The sequence below is a fragment of the Heterodontus francisci genome, chromosome 32 (assembly GCF_036365525.1).
Source record: "Heterodontus francisci isolate sHetFra1 chromosome 32, sHetFra1.hap1, whole genome shotgun sequence".
Classification (NCBI taxonomy): domain Eukaryota; kingdom Metazoa; phylum Chordata; class Chondrichthyes; order Heterodontiformes; family Heterodontidae; genus Heterodontus; species Heterodontus francisci.
The window spans coordinates 17,267,015-17,291,165 of record NC_090402.1 but is presented as its reverse complement, the minus strand read 5'-3'; the positions used below and the strand labels follow the sequence as shown (position 1 = coordinate 17,291,165).

Genomic DNA, 24,151 nt, shown 5'->3' with positions numbered 1-24,151 from the left:
CCCCTCAACCTCCGTCTTTCTAATGAAAATAATCCTAATCTACTCAACCTCTCTTCATAGCTAGCGCCCTCCATACCAGGCAACATCCTGGTGAACCTCCTCTGCACCCTCTCCAAAGCATCCACATCTTTTTGGTAATGTGGCGACCAGAACTGCACGCAGTATTCCAAATGTGGCCGAACCAAAGTCCTATACAACTGTAACATGACCTGCCAACCCTTGTACTCAATACCCCAGGTTTATTTCTTTTTGAAATTAGAACAGAAAGTGCCAGAAATACTCAGCAGGTCTGGTGGCATCTGTGTCGAGAGAAACAGAGTTAACGTTTCAAGTCTGTGACCTTTGCTCTTATTTCTTGAAGTGGATATAACTTGCCAAGTCAGTGAGTGTTTCAACTGTTTATACGCCGTGATCATAAAAAGAACCAGATAGGTTTTCTTGACTATAACATAGAAAGAAGGTGCACTTTATTGTACTTAGAGTGATCTAAGTAAAATAATAAAATATGCTTGGTCAAATAAGAGTCCAGAGAAATAAAAGGGGTATATAGAGTCTGTGGAGGTTGACGACTCGGCTGCTTCAAACTGAATTCGGTGGTCACGCAACTTTCCTTCGGTGGTCCCGAGGCTTCCGATTTGAAGATGTGGACAGCTGATTTGGTTCTCCTGGAAACAATAGCACAGCTGACATCCTTCATGGAATCGGTCTGCAGCAGGACGTCCCTGGGTGGTCACTGTCAGCAAACAGGGTTCTAAGCTTGCATAGTGGATTGGAGAGAAAGGAAGGAGGAACCCCACTGGGTCTTCTCTCTTCAGCATTTAGCTTTGTCTCTGCTGCAGCGAAAACACCAGCTTAAGCACATGAAAGGTGGGCTTGTTACATGATAATCACCCAGTGATTCAGGTATGGTGGTTACTAGTGGATATTCCCTCTTGCAACTTAATCAGTCTATGTCTAGGAAGTCCCTTCTCACAGCAAGGGTCCCACTGTTCAAGTGAGTAGGCTTGAGTGGTCCACCTCTAGCAGTTGAATATTCAGGTAATGGGCTTGGCAGCTTGCTCTTGATGGGTCTGTGTAGACATGCCGTCTCTGAATCAATGCATTGGAATGTAGAAAGTACAGTGATGTAAAGTGGAGTGGCCATCTTCAGTTGCCAGCATTGAATCACCTTTCATCTTCTAAAAAAAAAATTCAATTCAGGTTTCCAGCTGGTAGATTAAAAATCATCATTCGATGTAGTACATTTTCACGACAGAGCAAACTTCCCACAACATTAGAGAGAAGTGGCTGGTGATACGTAAGGTAACCAAGAGTATGCATAAAGCAGGAATATATTGAGAGGGCGCTTGATGTTAGGAAGATAGGAGCTTTAGAAGAGGGCCAGGGTAGTTGGATGTTGTTCCAACAACAGCAGAATGAAATTTACAAAGAAGTCAATTGGACGACTGAAGGACACAGGCTAGATGAAGCTGCAGAGATAAGAGCAAGACCATCAGTGAGCTTACAAACCAGCGTGAGTAGCAAATGAGCAAAATTTGCTGTGGCCAGGATACAGGCAGCAGTTTGAAAGGTTGATGCAAGGTGGAACAAGGCTTGGGGGTGCAGGGAATAAAAATCAAACCTGAAGCGTATAAGAAACAGAGTTCAGCAATATCACAGAGATCAAATTGTGTTCTTTGGTGAGGGAGAAGATATGGAATTTGAAACACAACTCAAGAGTCAAACAGACCATGGAAATTTTGCAGCCTCAGATTCAAGGAGTGTATGGAGGCAGGGCCAAATGATAGTTTTTAAGCAGGAACTGAACAGAATGCCTTTGGAGTTGCAAACGTTAAGATGGGAAATGCTCGAGCTCATCTAGGTCAATGTCAAACAAGTAATTTGACAGTAGTTGTGGAAAAGGTAGAGTTGGTGTTGTCAAAATTATCTGACTCCATACCTATGAATAAAAGATCACCAGAGGAGCAACATCTAAACTAGGACAGGGCCATGGATGGATCTCTAGGGCATAACCAAGGTGTACATGCAGTACAAGGAAAAGCCACTTGACTAATGTGCTGGCTATAGCTTAGGATACATAAAAGTGGACCCAGGCAAGGATAGTCCCACAGAAAAGTGAATTGCGTCAATGACTATGAAATTCCACAAATAGGTCAATGAGTTGGTGACACTGCCCAGGATTTAAACAATGGTGGGAGGTGCAATGACAGATCTGAGTAACAATATGTTCAAGTACCAAGAAGAAAGGGAGATTAAAGAAGCAACAGTTGGAGAATAAAAGCTGGGGTATATGACAATTTACAAAAGGGACAACAGAGCCTGTACAAAAAAGTTTACAGTGAGTACTGGAGCAAGGAAAGTTAGTTGTACAGCAAGAATTATCATTTGTGAGGAGGATCCTAAGGAAGAAAATGAGCCAAGCTCAAAACATTGCTGGGCTAGGAATGTAATAAACAGCTAAGGTTTGCACTCCTGTCATTTATCCCAGGAATCTATGCAAGTGAAGGATCAGAGGCAAAATAGAACAGGCTCAATTTTGGTAACTTGTGGTCAAAAATGCCTGCTTATTATAACCAGCTAGGAGGTGCCACTGGAAGGCAGTTTTGCTTATAGAATTGTGCCATATTTGGAGGAGAAATGCCACAAATGTAACATTTTACAAGCTTCAGGACCAATCTTACAGGAAGTTCTTGCTATATCTAGCAGTTTTTTTTTTTAAAAACTGATTAAAATAGTGAGGTCGACATCCCACTTTGCTCCAGCCTCTTATTGCAGCATAGAAATTCAAGCTACAATGTTCGATATTTGTCCCCAAGCTGATGTTTTAAGAAACTTTTCAAAGTAAGTAAAAGGCAACTCAGGAGGGTTTGCCAACTTCCATCATTTATTCCACAAATCCCAAGTTCAGTGCCATTTGGCTACAACTCAACCTGGTATGAACGGTTTCTTTTTCAAAGTACTTAAGTAAACATTGTATTGCCAGAGCACTGCACACAGCTAGCTCCTTATCTGCCACATTAAGGAATGTAAATTAACAACTGCTTAGAGGCAGGAGGATCATATGTAATTACATTCTTAAAAAGAGTACAAGGACAAATTAACTAGATACAGGTACTTTATTTACAAATATTCAGATTAATAGCATTTTGTTCCATCAAATGAAAGGTACAGCAGTTCAAAGTAATTTTCTGTCACAGATATAAACAAGGCATACTGTAAGCTGTTCAGGAGTAGTTCAGATCTCATACCACCTAATAACTACAGCAAACTTTAGCAAATTTAGAATGAAACACCTTGCCAAATCCCTGCAAGTTGTATCTGCAGGCCGTGGTCCCTGGGCAACACCTCGCTAAAGCAAAGGCTTAACATTGTAACCAAGACAAGAGACTCCTATCCATATTGCCTTTGACAATACTCCCATATATTCAACAAAAAGCCTCTCATTCTTAAAATTAATAGCAATACACTACAAATAAGGGACAGTGCACAAATTGATAATTTTCAATATATTGCAGATTCCAGTTTTGGCCTTCCCACAGCATTTCTGTACAGGATCCCATTTTTCTACAAGGGTGTGAGGATTTTCAATAGCTCGTTTCTGTATCATGGGGACTTTGAACATTTTAAGCATTATTTCGATCAAGAAATAAAGATTACAGTACAGACCCATTTTATACACAACTGAAGATGCAGATCATTAATCAGCATTTTAACCACAATTATGCTGGCCAAGGCAAACGTGCTGAATCACCATTTGAAATTTAAACTACTTTTATCCCTTGAAAGTTAGGTCAGAATCACCCTACCCCAAAGTGTTTAATAGTGAACAAAATTTTTAAAAAATAAACAAATCTCCCTTAAAGTCTGCGTTTTGAATGGAATTTGGCTATCCAGTTCATCAAGGTCAATTGCACCTAAATGTGTTGAGTAAAAAGTTTAGGTTTGCATTCATTCACCCAGTTTTCTTTTTGAATGATGTAAGGCAGTAAATACAGCCATAAATGCAAGACATCTACAGAGAACATTACACGGTCAATTGCACAACTACAGGATTATTAACGGTAGATATTTTCCACAGTGCAATGATGGAACAAGACAACTGAAAACGAAACTCAAATAGTGTTAAAGTACTGCTTGTTGTTTCTTTTAAAATGTGATTATATCCATTCTGTGCTTAAAGGGGCAACATGGTCACTTAGATTGTACTGTACAAACTGGTACTTTTCTTATAGTGCCAGCAATCAATTTGTTTCTTCATTAAAATCATATACACAGATGTATTTAAATGTTAGTTCAGTTCCTTCAAATTTTATACATATTTACGTATGTTAATAAGTGTAAAGAATAAAATGACAAAAAGCACACTAAAGCCTTCTTTTGCGTCTTAAGAGGGAAAGATGAGTAATAGCCATTTCCCTGTGCAAGGTTAAGACAAGAGCTGGAATTAGAACCCCAAGAAAACATGTAATTGGGTGGGGAACTTATGAACAGCAACAAGCACACTCTACACATTACAGACACCCTATCCAGTTTGAGTTGGATGTCGGTTCACAGTCAAAGAACCTATCAGTAACTTTGAACAGCATAGACAACAGTTGTATGACAGAACAGGAGGGTTTTTAAACTGTATAATTTTGCTGAATGAACAGCAAGGTTGTGTCTATAGCTCTTGTGGGGGCAGGGAATGGAATTAGGCAATGTCAGCATGATGTTTAACTGGCAGGGGCATTGAAATCAGATCACAGATCGAGGGATGATGAGGAACTACCACAAGAACGAGTAAGAAAATATTTCAATTCTAAATTCCATGCAGGAGAGGTTTTAATACTCTACTCATTTTCCTTGTAACCTGATAAACATCTACGGTGGTTTAGTGAAGAGCCATTTATCATCGTGTTAAACTGTTGTCACAGCAGCAAAATTTATCCTGTCAGATTATCAGCAGACGAGGAGGCAGCTAGAAATACTGCTTTGACAAAGACACAAGAGAAAGATGTGAACGGTCAAGAGGTTGGCTGGCTGAAGATCACTAGCAGCTGCAGCCTTCTCTCTGGGGTTGGGGTTCACTGATTAATCGACCACCCTGAGGAGCAGAGGGTTTGTGCTGTACTCCAGATTCAGCAGCGTTGAGATCCAGGCTGCCATCCTGTATGTTCTGGTAGATTTTCTTGGCAGCCTCCAGGAATGCATCCTCAACATTCTCACCTCTAAGAACAAAAAAGGAAGAGTTATATTAAGTAAGCTACAGTAAATAAAAATGTTAAGAGATCAAGTAGAATACTGGCCCCGACTTAAAATACTGCCTTGCCATATCCATACATGTGTCCAGTGTCCGAAGCTTGAGAGTGCAGTCATTTCTATGCAGTGACTTGCAGTTTTACAAAACTAGCCCAAATATTCCACTGTGAAAAAGTCATCAAGAATTAATAAAATTTGCCCCATTGTGGAAAAGAAATGAAGTGAGCAAAGATTCGCTTGATCCTAAACTGTCTGTCCCGTTCACATTAAGGAAAGGAATGGATCAATAAAATTTAGCTTAAAAAAAACCCAACCTCAACAGAATGAGATTTGCTTTCAATGAAGTTAAGAAATGACACCTCTGACATACTACAGCTTAAGACAGGAACAGCAAGAAAATCACACGTGAAGTCAGTCATTTTTAACCAAAGCCGTACACTCTTACTCATGAAATTTACTTGGCATTATTCACAAAGACCCAGGAACGAAGTTTGCTTGCAGCGACTGAAGAAATACACTTACGTTTTTGCACTTGCTTCAAGGAATAGCAGACCTGTAGTAAAATAAAGTAAAATTTTAGAAGCAGAAAAAGTTCTACCTACAAGACTTGAGATTACAAAATTAAACTTCAAATGCTTGCAAGGACCACAGATCAATTCAGCAAATGTATCCAAATCCCATAATTAAATGTTAAGCCACAACCTTGTTCTGAACCCTCAATGCCATCTTGCAGTTATAAAGGAATGATTCTACTCTTCAGCAGCACTTATCCAACAATACTAGTCTGAGGCCAGACGCTGTACAAAACAAGATACTACACATTGGAAGGTGGAACAGGAGGTCTCATTACTTAATGTTAGTGGATTCAAGAGTGACATGAAAGTCCAACTCCCAATTTGCACTGTCATTTCTTGTGGAAGAGATGCAACAGGACAAAACAGCATTCCACACTACTAGCTTAAGTTTATAAATGTTACAAAATGGGTGGTCTTGCCCTTTTGACAGCAGTTCTTCTCCCCACCCACAAAACATTTATAAGTGGACCAATTTACAGTATGAAGATTAGCCACACCAAATTGTAAATACAATTCGATGATCTGGGTCTTTCACAAGAAACCAATATTTGCTCCAATTACAGGTTTTCAATCTAAACTTCTCAAATACCAAAAGACCAGCTTCCTATTTTAATCGGTTTAAATAAAAAAGACAGCTTAGCAATGGAACCACAACCGACCACAATTTGAAAATGCATGTGGTGACGGTTGGACTACTTAAAAAAAAAAGCAGGAATTTTTGCTTAAAAAACAGTTCGAATATTTGGATTGCACATAAGGAGCATCCAGTGTTAACAGAAACAGCATTATAGCTCTGAGGGAAGAGAGAGAGAGGATTTAATGTTCTGGGTGTCAACCATTACCCACACAAAAGCATCAATAGTCACCAAAAAATTACAGGCCTATCCTCTTGACTGCATCAGAAAATGGCTTTCTAGTTCTTAGAGAAAGTCCCTCACAATCCAATCCACTTCCACCAAACAAATCCTGCTCCTTGTTCATGGAATTAAAGGCAACTTATTGGCCTGGTTAGGATATCAGCTGAGTGACAGGAGGCTGAGTCAGGATATTGGACAGGTGCTCTAATTGGTAGGATATAACAAGTGATGTCCCACAAACATTTGTTTTAGGGCCTCAACTATTCACTACATTCATTACTGACTTACAGGATAGGAGAGAAAGCCAAAAAGGTATTAACATATACGGGACAAAGGCAGGTATACGAAGTTGGGTCATAGATCAGGCATGACCTCATTGAATGGCAGAATAGGCTTGCAGGTCTAAATGGCCTACTCCTGTTCCTATGTTCCTTCCTCAGACGTTCTGAAATCTTTAATAAGCATCTGTATCTACAACTTTGAAGTCATTTAGTATTAGGAACTGCAGCCTGGATACACTCAAATGATATCAAACAGCTTTGGGATTATCACATATCTTTCTCTTTCCAGTTTTTCACTCTTCCGAAAGGCACTGACTCTTGCTGAAGTAGAGTTCCATTTTTAAATGAAAAGTAATCGATCCAACCAAGGCATTGGCACAAATATGAACTGAATTTTACATTATCCAATCTGTGAAGTGTGAAGTCAGCATGTCAAGTTATACAGTATTTGGTTCTATAAATGGAAGTCATCTAAACCACAATAAAAAAGTGGCATTAGTCTCTGCAGACTGGTGGGTAAATAATGAAAATAAGGAAACTTTTCAGGCTTACTAGAACTGCCCTTAAATGGGCTACCTAAATAAATAGAGAGAAATTTCAGAGTGCTTCGGTGCAGGAAGATCTGGGTGTCCTTGTGCATGAATCGTAGAAAACTAGTATGCAGGTACAGCAGGTAACAAGGAAGGCAAATGGAATTTTGGCATTTATTGCTAAAGGAAGAGAGTATAAAAGTAGGGAAGTGTTGCTGCAACTGTACAAGGCATTAGTGAGACCGCACTTGGAGTACTGTACACAGTTTTGGTCCCTTACTTGGAGGGATGTAGCTGCATCAGAGGCAGTTCAGAGGAGGTTCACTAGATTGATTCCAGAGATGAGGGGTTTGTCTTATGAAGAGAGATTGAGCAGTTTAGGCCTTTACTCTCTGGAGTTCAGAAGAATGAGAGGAGATCTAATTGAGGTATATAAGATAATTAAGGGGATTCACAAAGTACACGTAGAGAGGATGTTTCCTCTTGTGGGGCAATCTAGAACAAGAGGTCATAGTCTTAGGATAAGGGATAGCAGATTTAAAACAGAGATGAGGAGAAATTACTTCTCTCAAAGGGTTACCCCAGAATGCGGTGGATGCCGGGACATTGAATAAATTTGAGATAGACAGATTTTTAATTAGTAATGGGTTGAAGGGTTATGGAGAACGGGCAGGAAAGTGGAGTTGAGCCAGAGATGAGATCAGCCATGATCATATTGAATGGCGGAGCAGGCTCGAGGGGCTGAATTGCCAACTCTTGCTCCTAGTTATGGTTCTTATGTACCAGACTGAACACGGAGTTCAATAATTTCAGAGCACGACTGACCCTTACTTTTATTTTATTCCATATTTATTTTTGCCATGTGCCTGCCTACTGGTTTTTTCTATGTTTGTGCTTTTGGCTAGGGCAGCTCATTATTCTGTCATTAACACTCCCTCTACACTAATGCTTTGTCTTTCACCACACTATTAGCACGCTCTTTGCCTTTGCCCCATGACCTCCTTGTCAGTTAATCTCTCCAGCCCTCTTTCCTATCACACACCTTCCCTTTTCCCACACCCACCACTTTATTTGCTTAAAACCAATTACATTTCTAACCTTTGCCAGTTCTGATGAAAGACCACTGACCTGAAACGTTAACTCTGCTTCTCTCACCACAGATGCTGCCAGAACTGCTGAGTAATTAAAAACAGGAAGTGCTGGAAATAAAAATATTGGGACTATTTCCACTGCAGCAGAGAAGGCCAAGAGGAGATTCAATAGAAGTTTTTAAAATTATGAAAGAGAGAGTTTGATAAGATTAATAGGGACAGACTATTCCTGCTTTTTTGGGCGGGGGGGGGGGGGGGGGGGGAGGGCAGGGGAAGGTGTCAATGTCAAGGGTCTGCAGTGTAGTCAGTGAAGAAAGAAGTTGTTGAAACAAATGTCCTTATGCATACGGGTTTTAGGAGTGTAGAATATTTTGCTATAGGGAGTGGTTTCGGCAGACCAATGGATTTAAGGGAAAACTGAATAAATATTTGAAGCCGAGGAAGATACAAGATCAGTTTTGGATTGTTCGACTATATGCCACGGCCAAACAGCCTTCTATTCAGTAAATATCAATGTTATACAGTTAAAGCTGTCACTATACATTGTGGCTTGATACAGTGGAAATTTTTACTAAGGCTCATATCCTGAGCATATTCCATTCACTATTCGTTCTGCATGGTCTGGGTTTAATTATAACCAGATCTTTGATAAGTAATGCTGTGCTGGAGAATGGAATGGAACCAAATCCTTTAATGCATACACTGTGGAATCTCATGCCGACAGTGGACCCTAGATAATCTTAACTGATGATTCAATTTCTGTAATAAACTTTAATACAAACCATTCCCTAGATATATTTGGCTACTTTATTGTGCAATGTCCAATGGATAAACTTATTCCAGCAGCAAGTCATACTTAGAAAGGCTCTCCAAGACCAAGTAAAATCACAGCAATACTTCTTCACCCATTCGCTATTTCATAAGTTATTCAAAGCAGTTTCACATTTTCCTTGGAGATGTAATTTTTTTTTAAAAAAGGGACTGTTCAAAGTTTAACCTCAGAACAGTAACAGCATAACTATGCCTGAAACATTTCAAGCTAATCATAATTTCCCATTCCACTTTATCAAACTGCCATCTTCCTAATCCACAAGTTACAAAACCACTATGTTCACTTCCTCTTTTCAGTCTGATATAATATATACTGTGGCGCAGGAGCCAAGCAACTTCCTTCATTGAAAAGTAACGATTCAGTGGAATTGTAAAAAAGTTGAGTCTGCTTTCAATGTCGGATATCTAGAACCAGAAGAAATCAGGACGAGAAGCATCAGATCATTACAGCCCTCTTTCTACAATTGATAACAGTTGAAAGGATGGAGCAGTACAATGTATATTAGCAAGAAATGCTTTATTTTATTGCAGACTCCCTTTTCTTCTCTTCACCACTGGTTTGCATAATCTCATGCCGTGCATCATTCCAGTTGAAAAGGTAGGTCACCTACTTCCAAATGTTATTCTGAAGCCAACCACAGGGAGGCACTAGAGTTGCTGAAGGAGCTGGTGAAACAACTGACCTCTGCAAAATAGCAAAGCTGACTACTCGGCCATTGCAGCATCACATATGAACCGGAGTTCTACTTCTGAGGCTTCCCTAGATTGAGATCAAGCACTTAACACCCATTAAAAAAAAGTTTGCAATGAATACAGTCAAAGCAGAGGGAGGGAGGCAGGGAATTTACTTGCACAGCCGTATTTGAAATCTTCCTTTTTATGCACGTAATGTGTGTGTAAATTGCCTTACTAAGGGAAAAGGGAAAACAAAAATAAAACCTGCACTACTTTTAGATTTCTGAATTCACAGCAAGACCAATGCATTAAAGGATATGCCCTGATAGAAACAAAAGCAGCATGGAAGGAGGCCATTCGGCCCATCATGTCTGCAGTAGCTGGCATTTAGACATCCAGCCTAATCTTACTTTCCAGCTTTGTCCATAGCCTTTAACTTACAGCACTTCAAGTGCATGTCCAAGTACTTTTAAAAATGTTAAAATGTTATGCCTTCATGACCCTTTCAGGCAGTGAGTTCCTGATCCCCAACGTCATCTGGGCGAAAAAAAATTCCCCTCAAAACCTCCTGGTTATGGACCCCTCAACCAATGGGAATAGGACCTTTCTATCCACTGTATCTAGACCCCTCAATTTTATACACTTCAATTAGGTTTCCCCTCAGCCCCCTCGGATCCAAAGAAAACCCTAGCTTATTCAAACTTTCAATTAAAATTCTTCAATTCTGGTAATATCCTTTTAAATCTCCTCGATACCCTCCCTAGGATAATCACACCTTTCCTATAGTGCAGTGACCAAAACTGCATGCAGCACTCCAGCTGTGGCCTAACTAGTATTTTATACAGTTCCAGCATAACCTCCAAGCTCTTCGATTCTATGCCTCAACTAATAAAGGCAAGTATCGCATATGCCTTCTTGGCCACTTATCTACCTGCCCAGCCACCTTCAGGGATCTGTGAACATGCACTCCAAAGTCCCTCTGTTCCTCTACACTTCTCGGTATCCTACCATTTATTGTATATTTCCTGCCTTGTTAGCCTTCCCCAAATGCATGACCTCTCACTTCGCCAGATTGAACTCCATTTGCCACTGTTCCACCCACCTGCCTAGTCCTTTGATATCATCCTGCAGTCTACAGCTCGCTTCATTATTAACCACACAATCAATTTTTATATCATTTGCAAACTTCTTACTCATACCCCCTACATTTAAGTCCAAATCATTGATACATACCACAAAATGCAAGGGACCTTGTACGGAGCCCTGCGGAATGCCAATGGATACAGCCTTCCAGTCACAAAAATACCCAATTGAAATTTACCCTTTGCTTCCTGCCTCAGCCAATTTTGGATCCAACTTGCCACTTTGCCTTGGATTCTATGGGCTTTTACTTTCATGGCCTGTCTGCCAGGTTTTTTGTTTATTTGTTCTTGAGATGTGAGCATCACTGGCAAGGCCAGCATTTATTTCCCATCCCTAATCGCCCTTAAACAGAGCAGCGTGCTAGGCCATTTCAGAGAGCAGTTAAAAGTCAACCACATTGCTGTGGGTCTGGAGTTGCTTGTAGGCCACACCAGGTAAGGGTGGCAGATTTCCTCCCCGAAGGAGATTAGTGAACAAGATGGGTTTTTAATGACAATCCAGTAGTTTCATAAATTATGAGACTGGAGTTTTTATTTCAGATTAATTAATTTAAATTCCCCAGCTGCTGTGGTGGGATTTGAACTCATGTCTCCACAGCATTAGTCAAAGCCTCTGGATTACTAGACTAGTAATATAACCACTATGCTACCATCCCCTCCAAAACGTGGAGCTCAAGCAGCTCTACCTGGTGACACTTCCTGCACACGTGATCATCTGGATCACAGGCGTCCAAGATCTCCCAAATGGCACAGGGTGTGCATTCCATAGGGCTGAGGGTTCATGCCATACCTTTACTTTCTAGACTATTACCTGGATAGAGAGGACACCAGCATGAAGGTGCAACGACTAAAAGGCAAAGTACAAAACACCTCAACCCACTGAAGTGTGCCAGTAGCAATGAGAAAAATTGCTATTAATTTTTCAAAAGTGGGATATTCACCAACTCTGAAGTGGATATTAATGATGTCAACATAAAAAGGCATTGAAAGAGAAGCATATTCTATTGAATTTTATGCTACATCATGGAGGGGTGTGACAAGACACCATTCAGACTTGTACCATACAGCTCCACTCAAACCAAGATACCTTGTCTGGACCTCTCCTTTGCAGGAGGTTAAGGAGTAATGGAGCATTTCAGTATATCTCATACTTCATTCCTCTTGCCCAGAAAGAAATTATTCAGATCATGTTACTGAATTTAGAGCACCTCAACAGAACTCTATATTGTTAGCATGCTGATTTTTATATGTTCTGTAGTCAGGAAACCTACCATTTTCTTCAGCAAACTGCTTGGCTTCTTCATACGTTACATCTCGTTGAGCATCTAGATCTGCTTTATTTCCTATAAGAATAATCACCTGTGTGAACAGAAAACAATTATAGAATGCTGATTTCCACCATATTCCACCATCATTTTAATCTGTCCAAGTTGGTTTGAGTGCTGCAAAACCAAAGTGACAGCACTACAAACTGGAGGCTTGCTTGGTTAAAATTTTGGCTTTAAACAGATGTACCGATTGCAGTTTACAACCATAACAAAAAGCAATGCTGTAGTTGAACTATACTATAAAAATTAAGTACACAAGTTGCCAAGCAAACAAACTGCAGCATTTCTAGTGACAGGAATGTTCAGTATACATTCCTGCAGCCACAGTGAACATGACCAGATAAAAATAATTTAAGTTCATAATATTTTCCAATTAACATCAGTTTTGCATACAGTTTACAGTATGCATTTGGACTAGGGAGATGGCAAGCACATTACAGGTTCTGCCGCCAGAGTGGTTTCTCATCCCTAAAATTTTGCTTGCAATGCTTCGACATATTTTCATTCTAACAAACATTCACTATATGTGCATCAAGCTCCTTTGGTGTTTGGCTAGTTTAAAACTTAGAAGTTGAAAACTCAGTAACTTATGCAATGGGGATATTTTACCTAAAGGCATCCTCATTTTTCCGTGCCAATAGCTGGCTGCCCAAAACATGCCCCATTCTGTTCTCAAAATCTGAATGGGCCTCCTGTCAAATTCAATTGCAGATGCTTTGTAAGCTCACCAAAAGTTGAACGCTAAAAGAAAATCTTAAAGCGCAAAGCACAAGAATCTTGAGCTGCTTTCAGGTCGTTCTTTTAATTCTCTAACTCTTAAGATGCACACCTTTTACAAACATAACTTACAGTATTTGGATTAGTTAAGTTTCTTGCGTCTGTAAGCCAGCTACTAAGGTGGTTGTAAGTACTTCTCCTGGAAAACAGAATAGAACAATTCACACAGGGAATTGCAATTAGCACATAATCATTTTTCAATTTCACAGATCAAAAGCACATTTCAAATGCTGCAGTCAGAGAAGGCCCTTTAAAAAGTTAATATGTGTAGCCTTTTGCTTGTCCAATAGGAATTTAAAAAGGAGAATTTAATACATGAATGCTTAACTGAGACATCATGCCAATATATCTGATGCACACAGACTTTAGCATTACCCCTTGTAGCTAGTAATCATGCACACCTCACAAACTGGAGACATCTTGAAGTTTATTGCTCTCAGCCAGTAATCATGCATGCCATACCAAACTGGAGACATGCTACAGTAATAGTCTCTGAAACACACAGCACAATGTCACAAGCTAAAATTATATGCTTACATTGCAGCTTTAGCCCCTCTGTACTTTTTGCTTTGTTAAACAAGCCCCCCCCCCCCCCCACAAAACCAGTTGCTCGACTTTAAGCACAGCTGCACTAAACTCACTAGAAAAGGTCATAGGTTCTGATCAGTATTGAGCTAGCTGACCTAAGCAAGGACAAAGGTAATATTATAATGGATCTCAGCACTCTTGGAAAATAAAGGCAGTAAGGAGATGCAGTGAGGAGACAGTTGCTGCAGTGAGACATTGCCAGGGTGAAGCTGGAATTTGGTACACATGGGAACTCTGTGCAGAGGGTGAAAGAAGGGCTCCTTTTCCTTTTGGCTGCATTTGCTGACAACGCTACTGCTAGGTGGCGCTGCTGTGGCACATGCACAAATGCAACATGTGCCACTTAAATGTCAGTCTGCGACTTTAGGCAGCTGCCAGGACTAAAGATGGCGCTGCTCAAATAATTACATGGAGGCAACCTAACACACAGCAGCATACAATGGCCGGAGTGAGAGCGCGAGCGAGTGGGCGCCGGAGAGAGCAGCCGGGGGGGGGGGGTGGGGTAGCTGAGTGAAGCAGAGGTCACGCGATGACATCGGCGCATGCGCTAACCAGTCCTGGCAGGCCGGAACGCCGCGCATGCAGAGAGAGCAGGAGCCCATCTGCGCATGCGCGCACCGCGGCGCAACCTGATGACGTCAGTGGCGGCCAGCGTAGTCAGGAATCACTTTTTCTTTCAGCCTCCAGCAGCTGTTGAGTCTTCATCCTTTGACTCCAAGGTAGGTGATTGGTTGAGAGTGTCTTATCATTTTATCTTTCAAAACTCAAGCAATTTTAGAAATTGTAAAGCTTTTATTTGGTAATACTAGTTAAGCTTAGCAGACTGGGAAACCGTAAGAGTTAATTAAGAAAGTGATTAAGTAATTAAAGTGAATTAACTAATAGCATAAGTAACAATGGCAGACCGGCATTACGTTGCAGCTGTGGTATGTGGGAGCTTTTAGATGCCAAGGCGATCCAGGGCAAACAGGTCTGCAAACAGTACAAGGAGCTAGTGGAATTTCAGATCAGGATTACGGATCTGGAAGCCCATACTGCAAAACATGGCGCGGGGAAGAAATACCTCGACATTTTGTTCCAAAAGATGGTCACACCTCTTGGAACAGGGTCATCTGTTTTGGTCTGCAGTGAGGGACAGGAAGATGTGACCGTGAGTGAGGCAGGTCAAGGGACCAAGCAGACAGTAGTGGAGGAGCCTCAGACTTTGCAGTTGTCAAACAGGTTTGAGGTGCTCTCAACCTGTGCGGATGAAAGTGAGATCTGCAAGGTGGAAGAGCAGACTGGCCATGACACTGTGGTACAGGAAGCCATTCAAGTGGGGAGAACAGAATAGTAATATGGGAAATGAAGGTCAGAGAAAGGCAGGAAGGGACAGAGAACACCAACAGACAAGACCAAATGTTACAAAGATAACAAAAAGACAAAACTAAAGGCTCAGTATCTGAATGCACATAGCATTCATAAAGTAGACAAACTGATGGCCATTACGGAGACGTGGCTGGAGGATGACAAGGATTGGGTCCTGAATATTGAAGGGTATGAGACGTTCAAGAAGAATAGGAAGCTGGGTAAAGGTGGAGGGGTAGCACTGTTAATTAAGGATGACATTGGTGCAATTGTTAGAGATGACCTTGGTTCAGATGATCAGGATGTAGAATCGGTTTGGGTGGAGATGAGGAATAGTAGGGGAAAGAAGTCACTAGTGGGAGTGGTCTGCAGGCCCCCTAACAGTAAGCACAATGTAGGATGAAGTATTCAAGAAGAAATATTGGATGCTTGTGATAAAGGGACAGCAGTAATCATGGGTGATTTTAATCTACACAAACTGGAAAATTCAGATTGGCAATAGTAGCCTAGATGAGGAGTTCATAGAATTTAATTTTTTTAAATTTAAAGATACAGCACTGAAACAGGCCCTTCGGCCCATCGAATCTGTGCCGACCATCAACCACCCATTTATGCTAAACCTACACTAATCCCATATTCCTACCACATCCCCACCTGTCCCTATATTCCCCTACCACCTACCTATACTAGGGGCAATTTATAATGGCCAATTTACCTATCAACCTGCAAGTCTTTGGCTGTGGGAGGAAACCGGAGTACCCAGTGAAATCCCACGCGGACACAGGGAGAACTTGCAAACTCCACACAGGCAGTATCCAGAATTGAACCCGGGTCGCTGGAGCTATGAGGCTGCGGTGCTAACCACTGCACCGTCCCAATGTTCGAGACAGTTTTAGAGCAGCACGTTCTGGAACCAGAGAGCAGGTTATATTAGACTTGGTATTGTGTAAAATGACAGAGTAAAGGTACCTCTAGATAGCAGCGACCACAATGATTGAATTTTACATCCAGTTTGAAAGAGAAGAGCGAGTCTAAGACTATTTTAAACTTAAATAAGGGCAACTATGTGAGCACGAAAGCTGAGCTAGCTGAAGTGAAGTGAATGGAGTTACTAGGCTCAGAGATAGATCAGAGAAGCAGTGGCAGACATTCAAGGGGATATTTCAGAACACAAGAAAAATTCTACAGGGAGGACCCACCATCCGTGGTTAACTAAAGAAGTTAAGGACAGCATCAAAAAAGGCATATAATTGCGCAAAGATGAGTGGCAGGTCAGATGATTGGTCAGAATATAAAGAACAGCAGAGAATGACTAAAACGTTAAATCAGGAGAAAGAAATTAGAGTTCGAGAGGAAGCTAGCTAGAAATGTAAAAATGGATAGCAAGAGTTTTTACAAATATTTAAAAAGGAAAAAGAAAAGTAAAGTGAGCGTTGGTCCTCTAGAGTGAGGATGGAGAGATAATAGTAGATAAGGAAATGGCAGATGCAATGAACAAATATTTTGCTTCTGTCTTCACTATTGAGGATAGAAAACACATTCCAGTAATAGCTGTAAATCAGGAAGTGGAAGGAAGAGAGGAATTTGCTGAAATTACAATCACCAGGGAAACGCTACTGACCAAACTGATGGAGCTGCAGGCTGACAAGTCCCCAGGTCCTGATGGGCTTCATCCTAGGGTCTTAGAAGAGGTGGCTAATGAGGTAGAGGAGTTGGTGTTAATTTTTCAAAATTTGCTAGATCCTGAAAAGGTTCCATGAGACTGGGAAATAGCAAATGTATCCCCTCTATCCAAGGGAGTGGGGGGGGGGGGGGGGGGGGGGGGGGGGGGGCGGGGGTGGAGGCAGAAAACAGTTAACTTGATGTCTGGCATGGAGAAGGTGTTAAAATCGATTAAGGAGGCTATAGTTCGGCACTTAGAAAAACCTAAGGTAAATCAGGAATAGTCAGCATGGCTTTGCGAAAGGAGATCGTGGTTAACCAATTTACTGGAGTAACATGTGCAGTGGATAAAGGGGAGCCCGTTGACATACTGTACTTGGATTTCAGAAGGCATTTGACAAGGTGCCACATAAAAGGTTATTGTGTAAAGTAGGAGCTCATGGTGTAGCGGGTAACATATTAGCATAGATAGAAGATTGGCTGGCTGGCAACAGGAGAGTAAGCATAAATAGATCCTTTTCTGATTGGCAGGACGTGACGAGTGGAATCCCACAGGGGTCTGTGCTGGGGCCTCAACATTTTACAATTTATGTCAATGACTTAGATGAGGGGAGCGTTGACATGTTAGCTAAATTTGCAGCCGACACAAAAATAGGTAGGAAAGTATGTTGTGAAGAGGAAATAAGGAGCTTGCAGACTGATATGGATAGGTTGAATGAGTGGGCAAAAATCTGGCAGATGGGAGTATAATGTGAGAAAATGTGAAATTGTTCACTTTAGCAGGAAGAATAAAGAGGCAGAGTATTACTTAAACAGAGAACGACTGCAGAACTCCGAGGTGCAGAGGGATCTAGGTGTTCTAGTGCATGAGTCACAAAAAGTTAGTATACAGGTACAGCAAGTAATAAAGGCAGCTAATGAAATGCTATCCTTTACTATGAGAGGAATTGAAAATAAAAGTATGGAGGTTATGCTTCAATTATACAGAGCATTGGTGAGACCACGTGAATACAGTGTGCACTTTTGGTCTCCTTATTTAAAAGGATGTAAATGCGTTGGAGGCAGTTCAGAGGAGGTTTACTAGATTGATACCTGGAATGAGCGGGTTGTGTTAGGAGGAAAGGTTGAACAGACTGGGCTTGTTTTCACTGGAGTTTAGAAGGGAAACTTGATGGAAGTATACAAGATCCTGAATAGTCTTGACAAGGTGGATGTGGAAAGGATGTTTCCTCTTGTGGGAGAGCTCAGAACTAGGGGGGCACTGTTTTAAAATTAGGGGTCCCCCCTTTTAGGGTAGAGATGAGGAGAAATTCTCTGCCTCAGAAGGTGGTGGAGGTACGATCATTGAACAATTTTAAGGCAGGGAAGATTGATTCCCTTGCCAAACAAGAATCTAAGGTTACATGGGGTAGATAGGGGCATGGAATTCGAGACACAAACAGATCAGCCATAATCTTATTGAATGGTGGAGCAGGCTAGTGCAGCCAAATGGCCTACTTCAGCTCCTAATTAGCATGTTCGTAAAATTGGTCAGGGTTACTTGGTCCTGATCACTAACCAGAGATCCCTGTTGGAAGTGTCAAAGATTGGGGTTGGCCTTAGCCAAACCGTTGATTTGACACTTACTATTTAGATGTAAATAAAGAATGGCAACTTGGGTGAAGTACCAAAGGAATCCTGAGATTTCCCATGGTACTCCAAGTCATTAAGTGGAGGAGCTTAGAAAAACAGGACAGAAACATGGCAATATAAATGAACCACATATTTAAACTGAACCAATTAACATTAAAAGAACAAAGCTCGATTTTGTTTTCCAAAAGACTGAAAGCATTTCTAAATCAATTAAGAGATCATGGCCAAAATTTTATGCCCCCCCACCCCCCCACAAAGGAGTGAGCTGGTGGTGGGAGAGGAGGAAGGCATTTCCAATCCCCTTTTGCCCCTGCTGCAATCTTACATGGGGCAGCAAGAAACAGTGCTCCCGCCCCAGGCCCATCAAGCCCCTTAAGTGGCCAATTAACTGGCACTTAAGAGCCTCTGCCCACCACCTGGTAAAACCAAGCAGCCTTCTTGTGAGCTGCTGGGAGGGCCCTCTTGATCAGGTGCCCTGTGCACGACGCAGGCCCCCCCCCCCCCCAAAGCCCAACACCTCCCCCCCCAATCAATTGTCCCCAGCGAGGCCCTAAAAACTTACCTCCTTTCCCAGGTCACCCTTCCTCCAATGGCTGGGTGTAGTCCCAGCAGTGGCCACCCCTACCGATTGGCCAGCACTTTGTGCCTCAAGGAGGAAGAAGTCCTGCCCAAGACCAATTAAAGGCATGTCCAGCTCCCCAGGCCTGGCACAGGCGGGCTCGCCACCAGTGAACGGGTGGACAGGGCCTCCCGCCAGATGAAAAATTCCAGCCGATCTGTTGGTATCTATCAAAACCATTTCCATATATCCTTTAGATTAAACCTCCTAAAGAGGATATTCCAGATACAGTCTAGCACTGTAATAACACTGCAAGAAGCAAGAGCTATCACTACTTGAATATACCTGCTTCAGGGGAGTTTAGTTAGCCTTTAGTCAGATGAAGTGCTATGTTGAAGCGACTGATATGCCTCGCACCATCTCTCAACAGCTGATGGGAGAGGAGCATGGACAGCACCCATGAACAAGCCCTTCATCTTTTCTATCCTCAAGGCTAGATCAGAATAGGTGAGAGCAAAGTATTTTATACAGGGGGGAAAGATTAAAGGGGTAGAAAAGTCTAAATTCTAACAATATTCGATTATTTACGTGCACAGAGATCAGTTAAGTATCGGTGCTCAAATTGGAATCGCACTGCAAATTGACATTCCTCAAGAAGCCCCGAGTTAACTGACTATCAGCTATCAACAGGAAAATTGGATTAGCATATCAAAATTATACTACATCACAATTGAAAATAAAGTCTGATTAAGGTGAACCCAATTACAATTTTAACTACAGCAAACAACTGCAGCATTAAAATCACCTGGTATCATCAGTAGCAACTACCATTTGGAGCCCAAAAATATTTCAACAGCAAAATCATGAATGTTTTCATATAATTACCTGGTGATATCATAGACCATGAGAGCTCCAGCCGCACCTCTGTAGTAACTTCGTGTAACAGCCCTAAATCGCTCTTGGCCAGCTGTGTCCCAGATCTGAAGCTTGATCTTCTGACCACTAACTTCAATTATTCTGGTTCCAAACTCTACCCCAATCGTGTGGGGACAATCAGCCATAACTAGGTTGGAAGAAAAGTTTTGTTATTTAAAAGAAAAGGAGCATCTCTATTACTGGAGCTTTTTCATACTAAAAGCCTAGCTTTGAAACATTTACTCAAAAATCACAGCTCTTCTTGAATCTGAAAGTTTACACGAAATTAACTTCAGCCATCTCTGCATATTGCCTCAATTAATAAAGCAAGATAGCAAATCTGGCTTTCTGGTTTTGGTGTGGTGTGTACATGCTGATACACAAGAACACACATTTTATATTTTAACCAAAACAGATCTCCTAATCTTTCCTCAGGTGTCTCAATCAACAAACGACAGCTACAGATGCGTCACATTTAAATGTCTCAAAAAGGTACAGTAATCCTTCCTCTGAAATTTGAATTGAAAACAAATGTTTTTTAAAAAAGCATTCTAGAGTAGCAAGATTTAGGCTTAAATATGAAATTCTCCACAGTCAGTTTCTCCCCTTCTCGACTTGAGATCTTGAAGCACATGTCAGGGCATCACCTGTTATTTTGGGGCCTGAACAGAGCAAAAGATGAAGAAGTGGGGAATGGAAAGAGTGAATGTTGCTTCATGCTTATGCTAACTTAGCATAAGCAATCACAGGAGATCAGCAAAGATAGCAGGCCAGGTCAGAGGTGGCAGGTGGTCAAATAAAACAAAATCTAAAAATCAGTGAAGTGCATCAGATGCACCCAATCCTTGAGGCAGTCAGTTGATCAATACAGTACCATAAATGAATTATTTTTAAATTGTAGTTGCTTAACATATTATGCAATGGTGTTGTCTTCTCCCCACCTTAGGTAATAAAGTATAACACCTAAATTGAACATGCATGTTAAATGACAGATTGCTAGTATAAACTAAGCGAGTTGTTGGTTTGGAAAATATTAAATACATAAGCAAAATCCTGGTTTTCAAAGTTCATTGATAATACATGAACAAACTCAAGAATATCTTTCTTCTGCTACTCTTTAGCTCCTTCCTTTTGCAACATGAGCCAGTCCGAAGACTCAAGATATTCTGGAGGCAACAGAAAATCACAGCAGCAACTCAAGCTAACACATCCTTTGGCTCCTCCCTGCATTTTTGTACTCTGCAGCCCTGCTTCTATCACCTGCAACTCAGTTGAGAGATTGTTAACCCACCATTACAAACTGTGGTTATGAAACTAATACCCTATTATGTTTTAAATACAGAGTTAGATACTTGAAAGCACAATTGCTTATTACATGATCTCTGCTGAACAAACAAGTTGAAACACCTAATCATGGTTCAGTGAAATGATGCATGCTTTCATAGAAGGGTGCTGGGTGGAATTAAACCTTCATCTGCACTTTGAGAATGCTGGGGAGGGGGGAGAGGAAAGGAGAAGAGGAATGAAGTTATAAGCAGCCAACTCTTGTGGCATTGGCAGAGGTTCCAGTAGCAGCTCACAAGATCACATTAGCTCCTGAACATGTGGGAGGAGGGTGGGGCAGAAATGGAATGTTATAATCAAAAATAAGTTTTCCTTATTTTATTGGCAAGGCTCATGTTTTCCATCACAATTCTTCTCAAATTGTAGGTCCTTCTCGGTCTCCATGTCAATATATTAGTACATTCATTACTTAATATCAGCTGTAATGCTTCTCCCCTGTCCTTTGCTGTACAAATCAGGCCTGCATCTCATACTATAATGACAGCATTTCTTCAGATCAGCATTGGACATCATTCCATCAATGATTAATCTCCCACTACAAAGTGACTCAACTTGATAATTAGAATTAGAACATTACAGCGCAGTACAGGCCCTTTGGCCCTCGATGTTGCGCCGATCATCTGACCTACACTATTCCATTTTCATCCATATGTCTATCCAATGACCACTTAAATGCCCTTAAAGTTGGCGAGTCTACTACTGTTGCAGGCAGGGCGTTCCACACCCCTACTACTCTCTGCGTAAAGAAACTACCTCTGACATCTGTCCTATATCTTTCACCCCTCAACTTAAAGCTATGTCCCCTCGTGTTTGCCATCATCATCCGAGGAAAAAGACTCTCACTATCCACCCTATCTAACCCTCTGATTATCTTGTATGTCTCTATTAAGTCACCTCTCCTCCTCCTTCTCTCTAACGAAAACAACCCCAAGTCCCTCAGCCTTTCCTCGTAAGACCTTCCTTCCATACCAGGCAACATCCTAGTAAATCTCCTCTGCACCCTTTCCAAAGCTTCCACATCCTTCCTATAATGCGGTGACCAGAACTGCACGCAATACTCCAGGTGCGGCCTCACCAGAGTTTTGTACAGCTGCATCATGACCTCGTGGCTCCGAAACTCGATCCCCCTACTAATAAAAGCTAACACACCATATTCCTTCTTAACAGCTCTATTAAATCCCTGAAAGTTGCTACCCAGGTTATGTACCTGGACACCAAGATCTCTCTGCTCATCTACACTACCAAGAATCTTCCCATTAGCCCAGTACTCTGCATTGCTGTTACTCCTTCCAAAGTGAATCACCTCACACTTCTCCGCATTAAACTCCATTTGCCATCTTTCAGCCCAGCTCTGCAGCCTATTTATGTCCCTCTGTACCCTACAACATCCTTCGGCACTATCCACAACTCCACCAACCTTCGTGTCATCTGCAAATTTACTAACCCACCCTTTTACACCCTCATCCAGGTCATTTATAAAAATGACAAACAGCAGTGGCCCCAAAACAGAACCTTGCAGTACACCACTAGTTACTAAACTCCAGGATGAACACTTGCCATCAACCACCACCCTCGGTCTTCTTTCAGCTAGCCAATTTCTGATCCAAAGCTCTAAATCACCTTCAACCCCATACTTCCGTATTTTCTGCAATAGCCTACCGTGGGGAACCTTATCAAACGCCTTACTGAAATCCATATACACCACATCCACGGCTTTACCCTCACCCACCTGTTTGGTCACCTTCTCGAAAAACTCAATAAGGTTTGTGAGGCACGACCTACCTTTCACAAAACCGTGCTGACTATCGCAAATGAACTTATTCTTTTCAAGATGATTATAAATCCTATCTCTTATAACCCTTTCCAACATTTTACCCACAACCGAAGTAAGGCTCACAGGTCTATAATTACCAGGGCTGTCTCTACTCCCCTTCTTGAACAAGGGGACAACATTTGCTATCCTCCAGTCCTCCGGCACTACTCCTGTCGACAATGACAACATAAAGATCAACAACGGCTCTGCAATCTCCTCCCTGGCTTCCCAGAGAATCCTAGGATAAATCCCATCTGGCCCAGGGGACTTATCTATTTTCACTCTTTCCAAAATTGCTAACACCTCCTCCTTGCGAACCTCAATCCCATCTAGCCTAGTAGGCTGTATCTCAGTAATCTCCTCGGCAACATTTTCTTTCTCTACTGTAAATACTGACGAAAAATATTCATTTAACGCTTCCCCTATCTCCTCTGATTCCGCACACAACTTCCCACTACTATCCTTGATTGGCCCTGTTCTAACTCTAGTCATTCTTTTATTCCTGATATACCTATAGAAAGCCTTAGGGTTTTCTTTGATCCTATCCACCAATGACTTCTCGTGTCCTCTCCTTGCTCTTCTTAGCCCTCCCTTTAGATCCTTCCTGGCTAGCTTGTAACTCTCAAGCGCCCTAACTGAGCCTTCACGTCTCATCCTAACATAAGCCGCCCTCTTCCTCTTGACAAGCGCTTCAACTTCTTTAGTAAACCACGGCTCCCTCGCTCGACAACTTCCTCCCTGCCTGACAGGTACATACTTATCAAGGACACGCATTCGCTGCTCCTTGAATAAGCTCCACATTTCGTTTGTGCCCATCCCCTGCAGTTTCCTTCCCCATCCTACACATCCTAAATCTTGCCTAATCGCGTCATAATTTCCTTTCCCCCAGCTATAATTCTTGCCCTGCGGTATATACCTGTCCCTGCCCATCGCTAAGGTAAACCTAACCGAATTGTGATCACTATC

The 24,151-nt window shown here is 41.7% G+C and overlaps 1 protein-coding gene across 1 annotated transcript in view; it reads right to left on the bottom strand.

Annotated features, from left to right (window-relative positions):
- Positions 1-3,102: 3,102 nt before the first annotated feature.
- LOC137347672 (ras-related protein Rab-14) overlaps positions 3,103-24,151 on the bottom strand; it is a 42,538-nt gene continuing 21,489 nt past the window's right edge. Inside the window, exons 4-8 of the mRNA XM_068012349.1 lie at positions 19,999-20,176; positions 13,398-13,464; positions 12,492-12,579; positions 5,761-5,791; positions 3,103-5,207 (exon numbers count right to left, since the gene is read on the bottom strand). Coding sequence (XP_067868450.1) covers positions 5,030-5,207; positions 5,761-5,791; positions 12,492-12,579; positions 13,398-13,464; positions 19,999-20,176 — 542 coding nt within the window. The 3' untranslated portion in view covers positions 3,103-5,029. The remainder of the gene's footprint in view (positions 5,208-5,760; positions 5,792-12,491; positions 12,580-13,397; positions 13,465-19,998; positions 20,177-24,151) is intronic.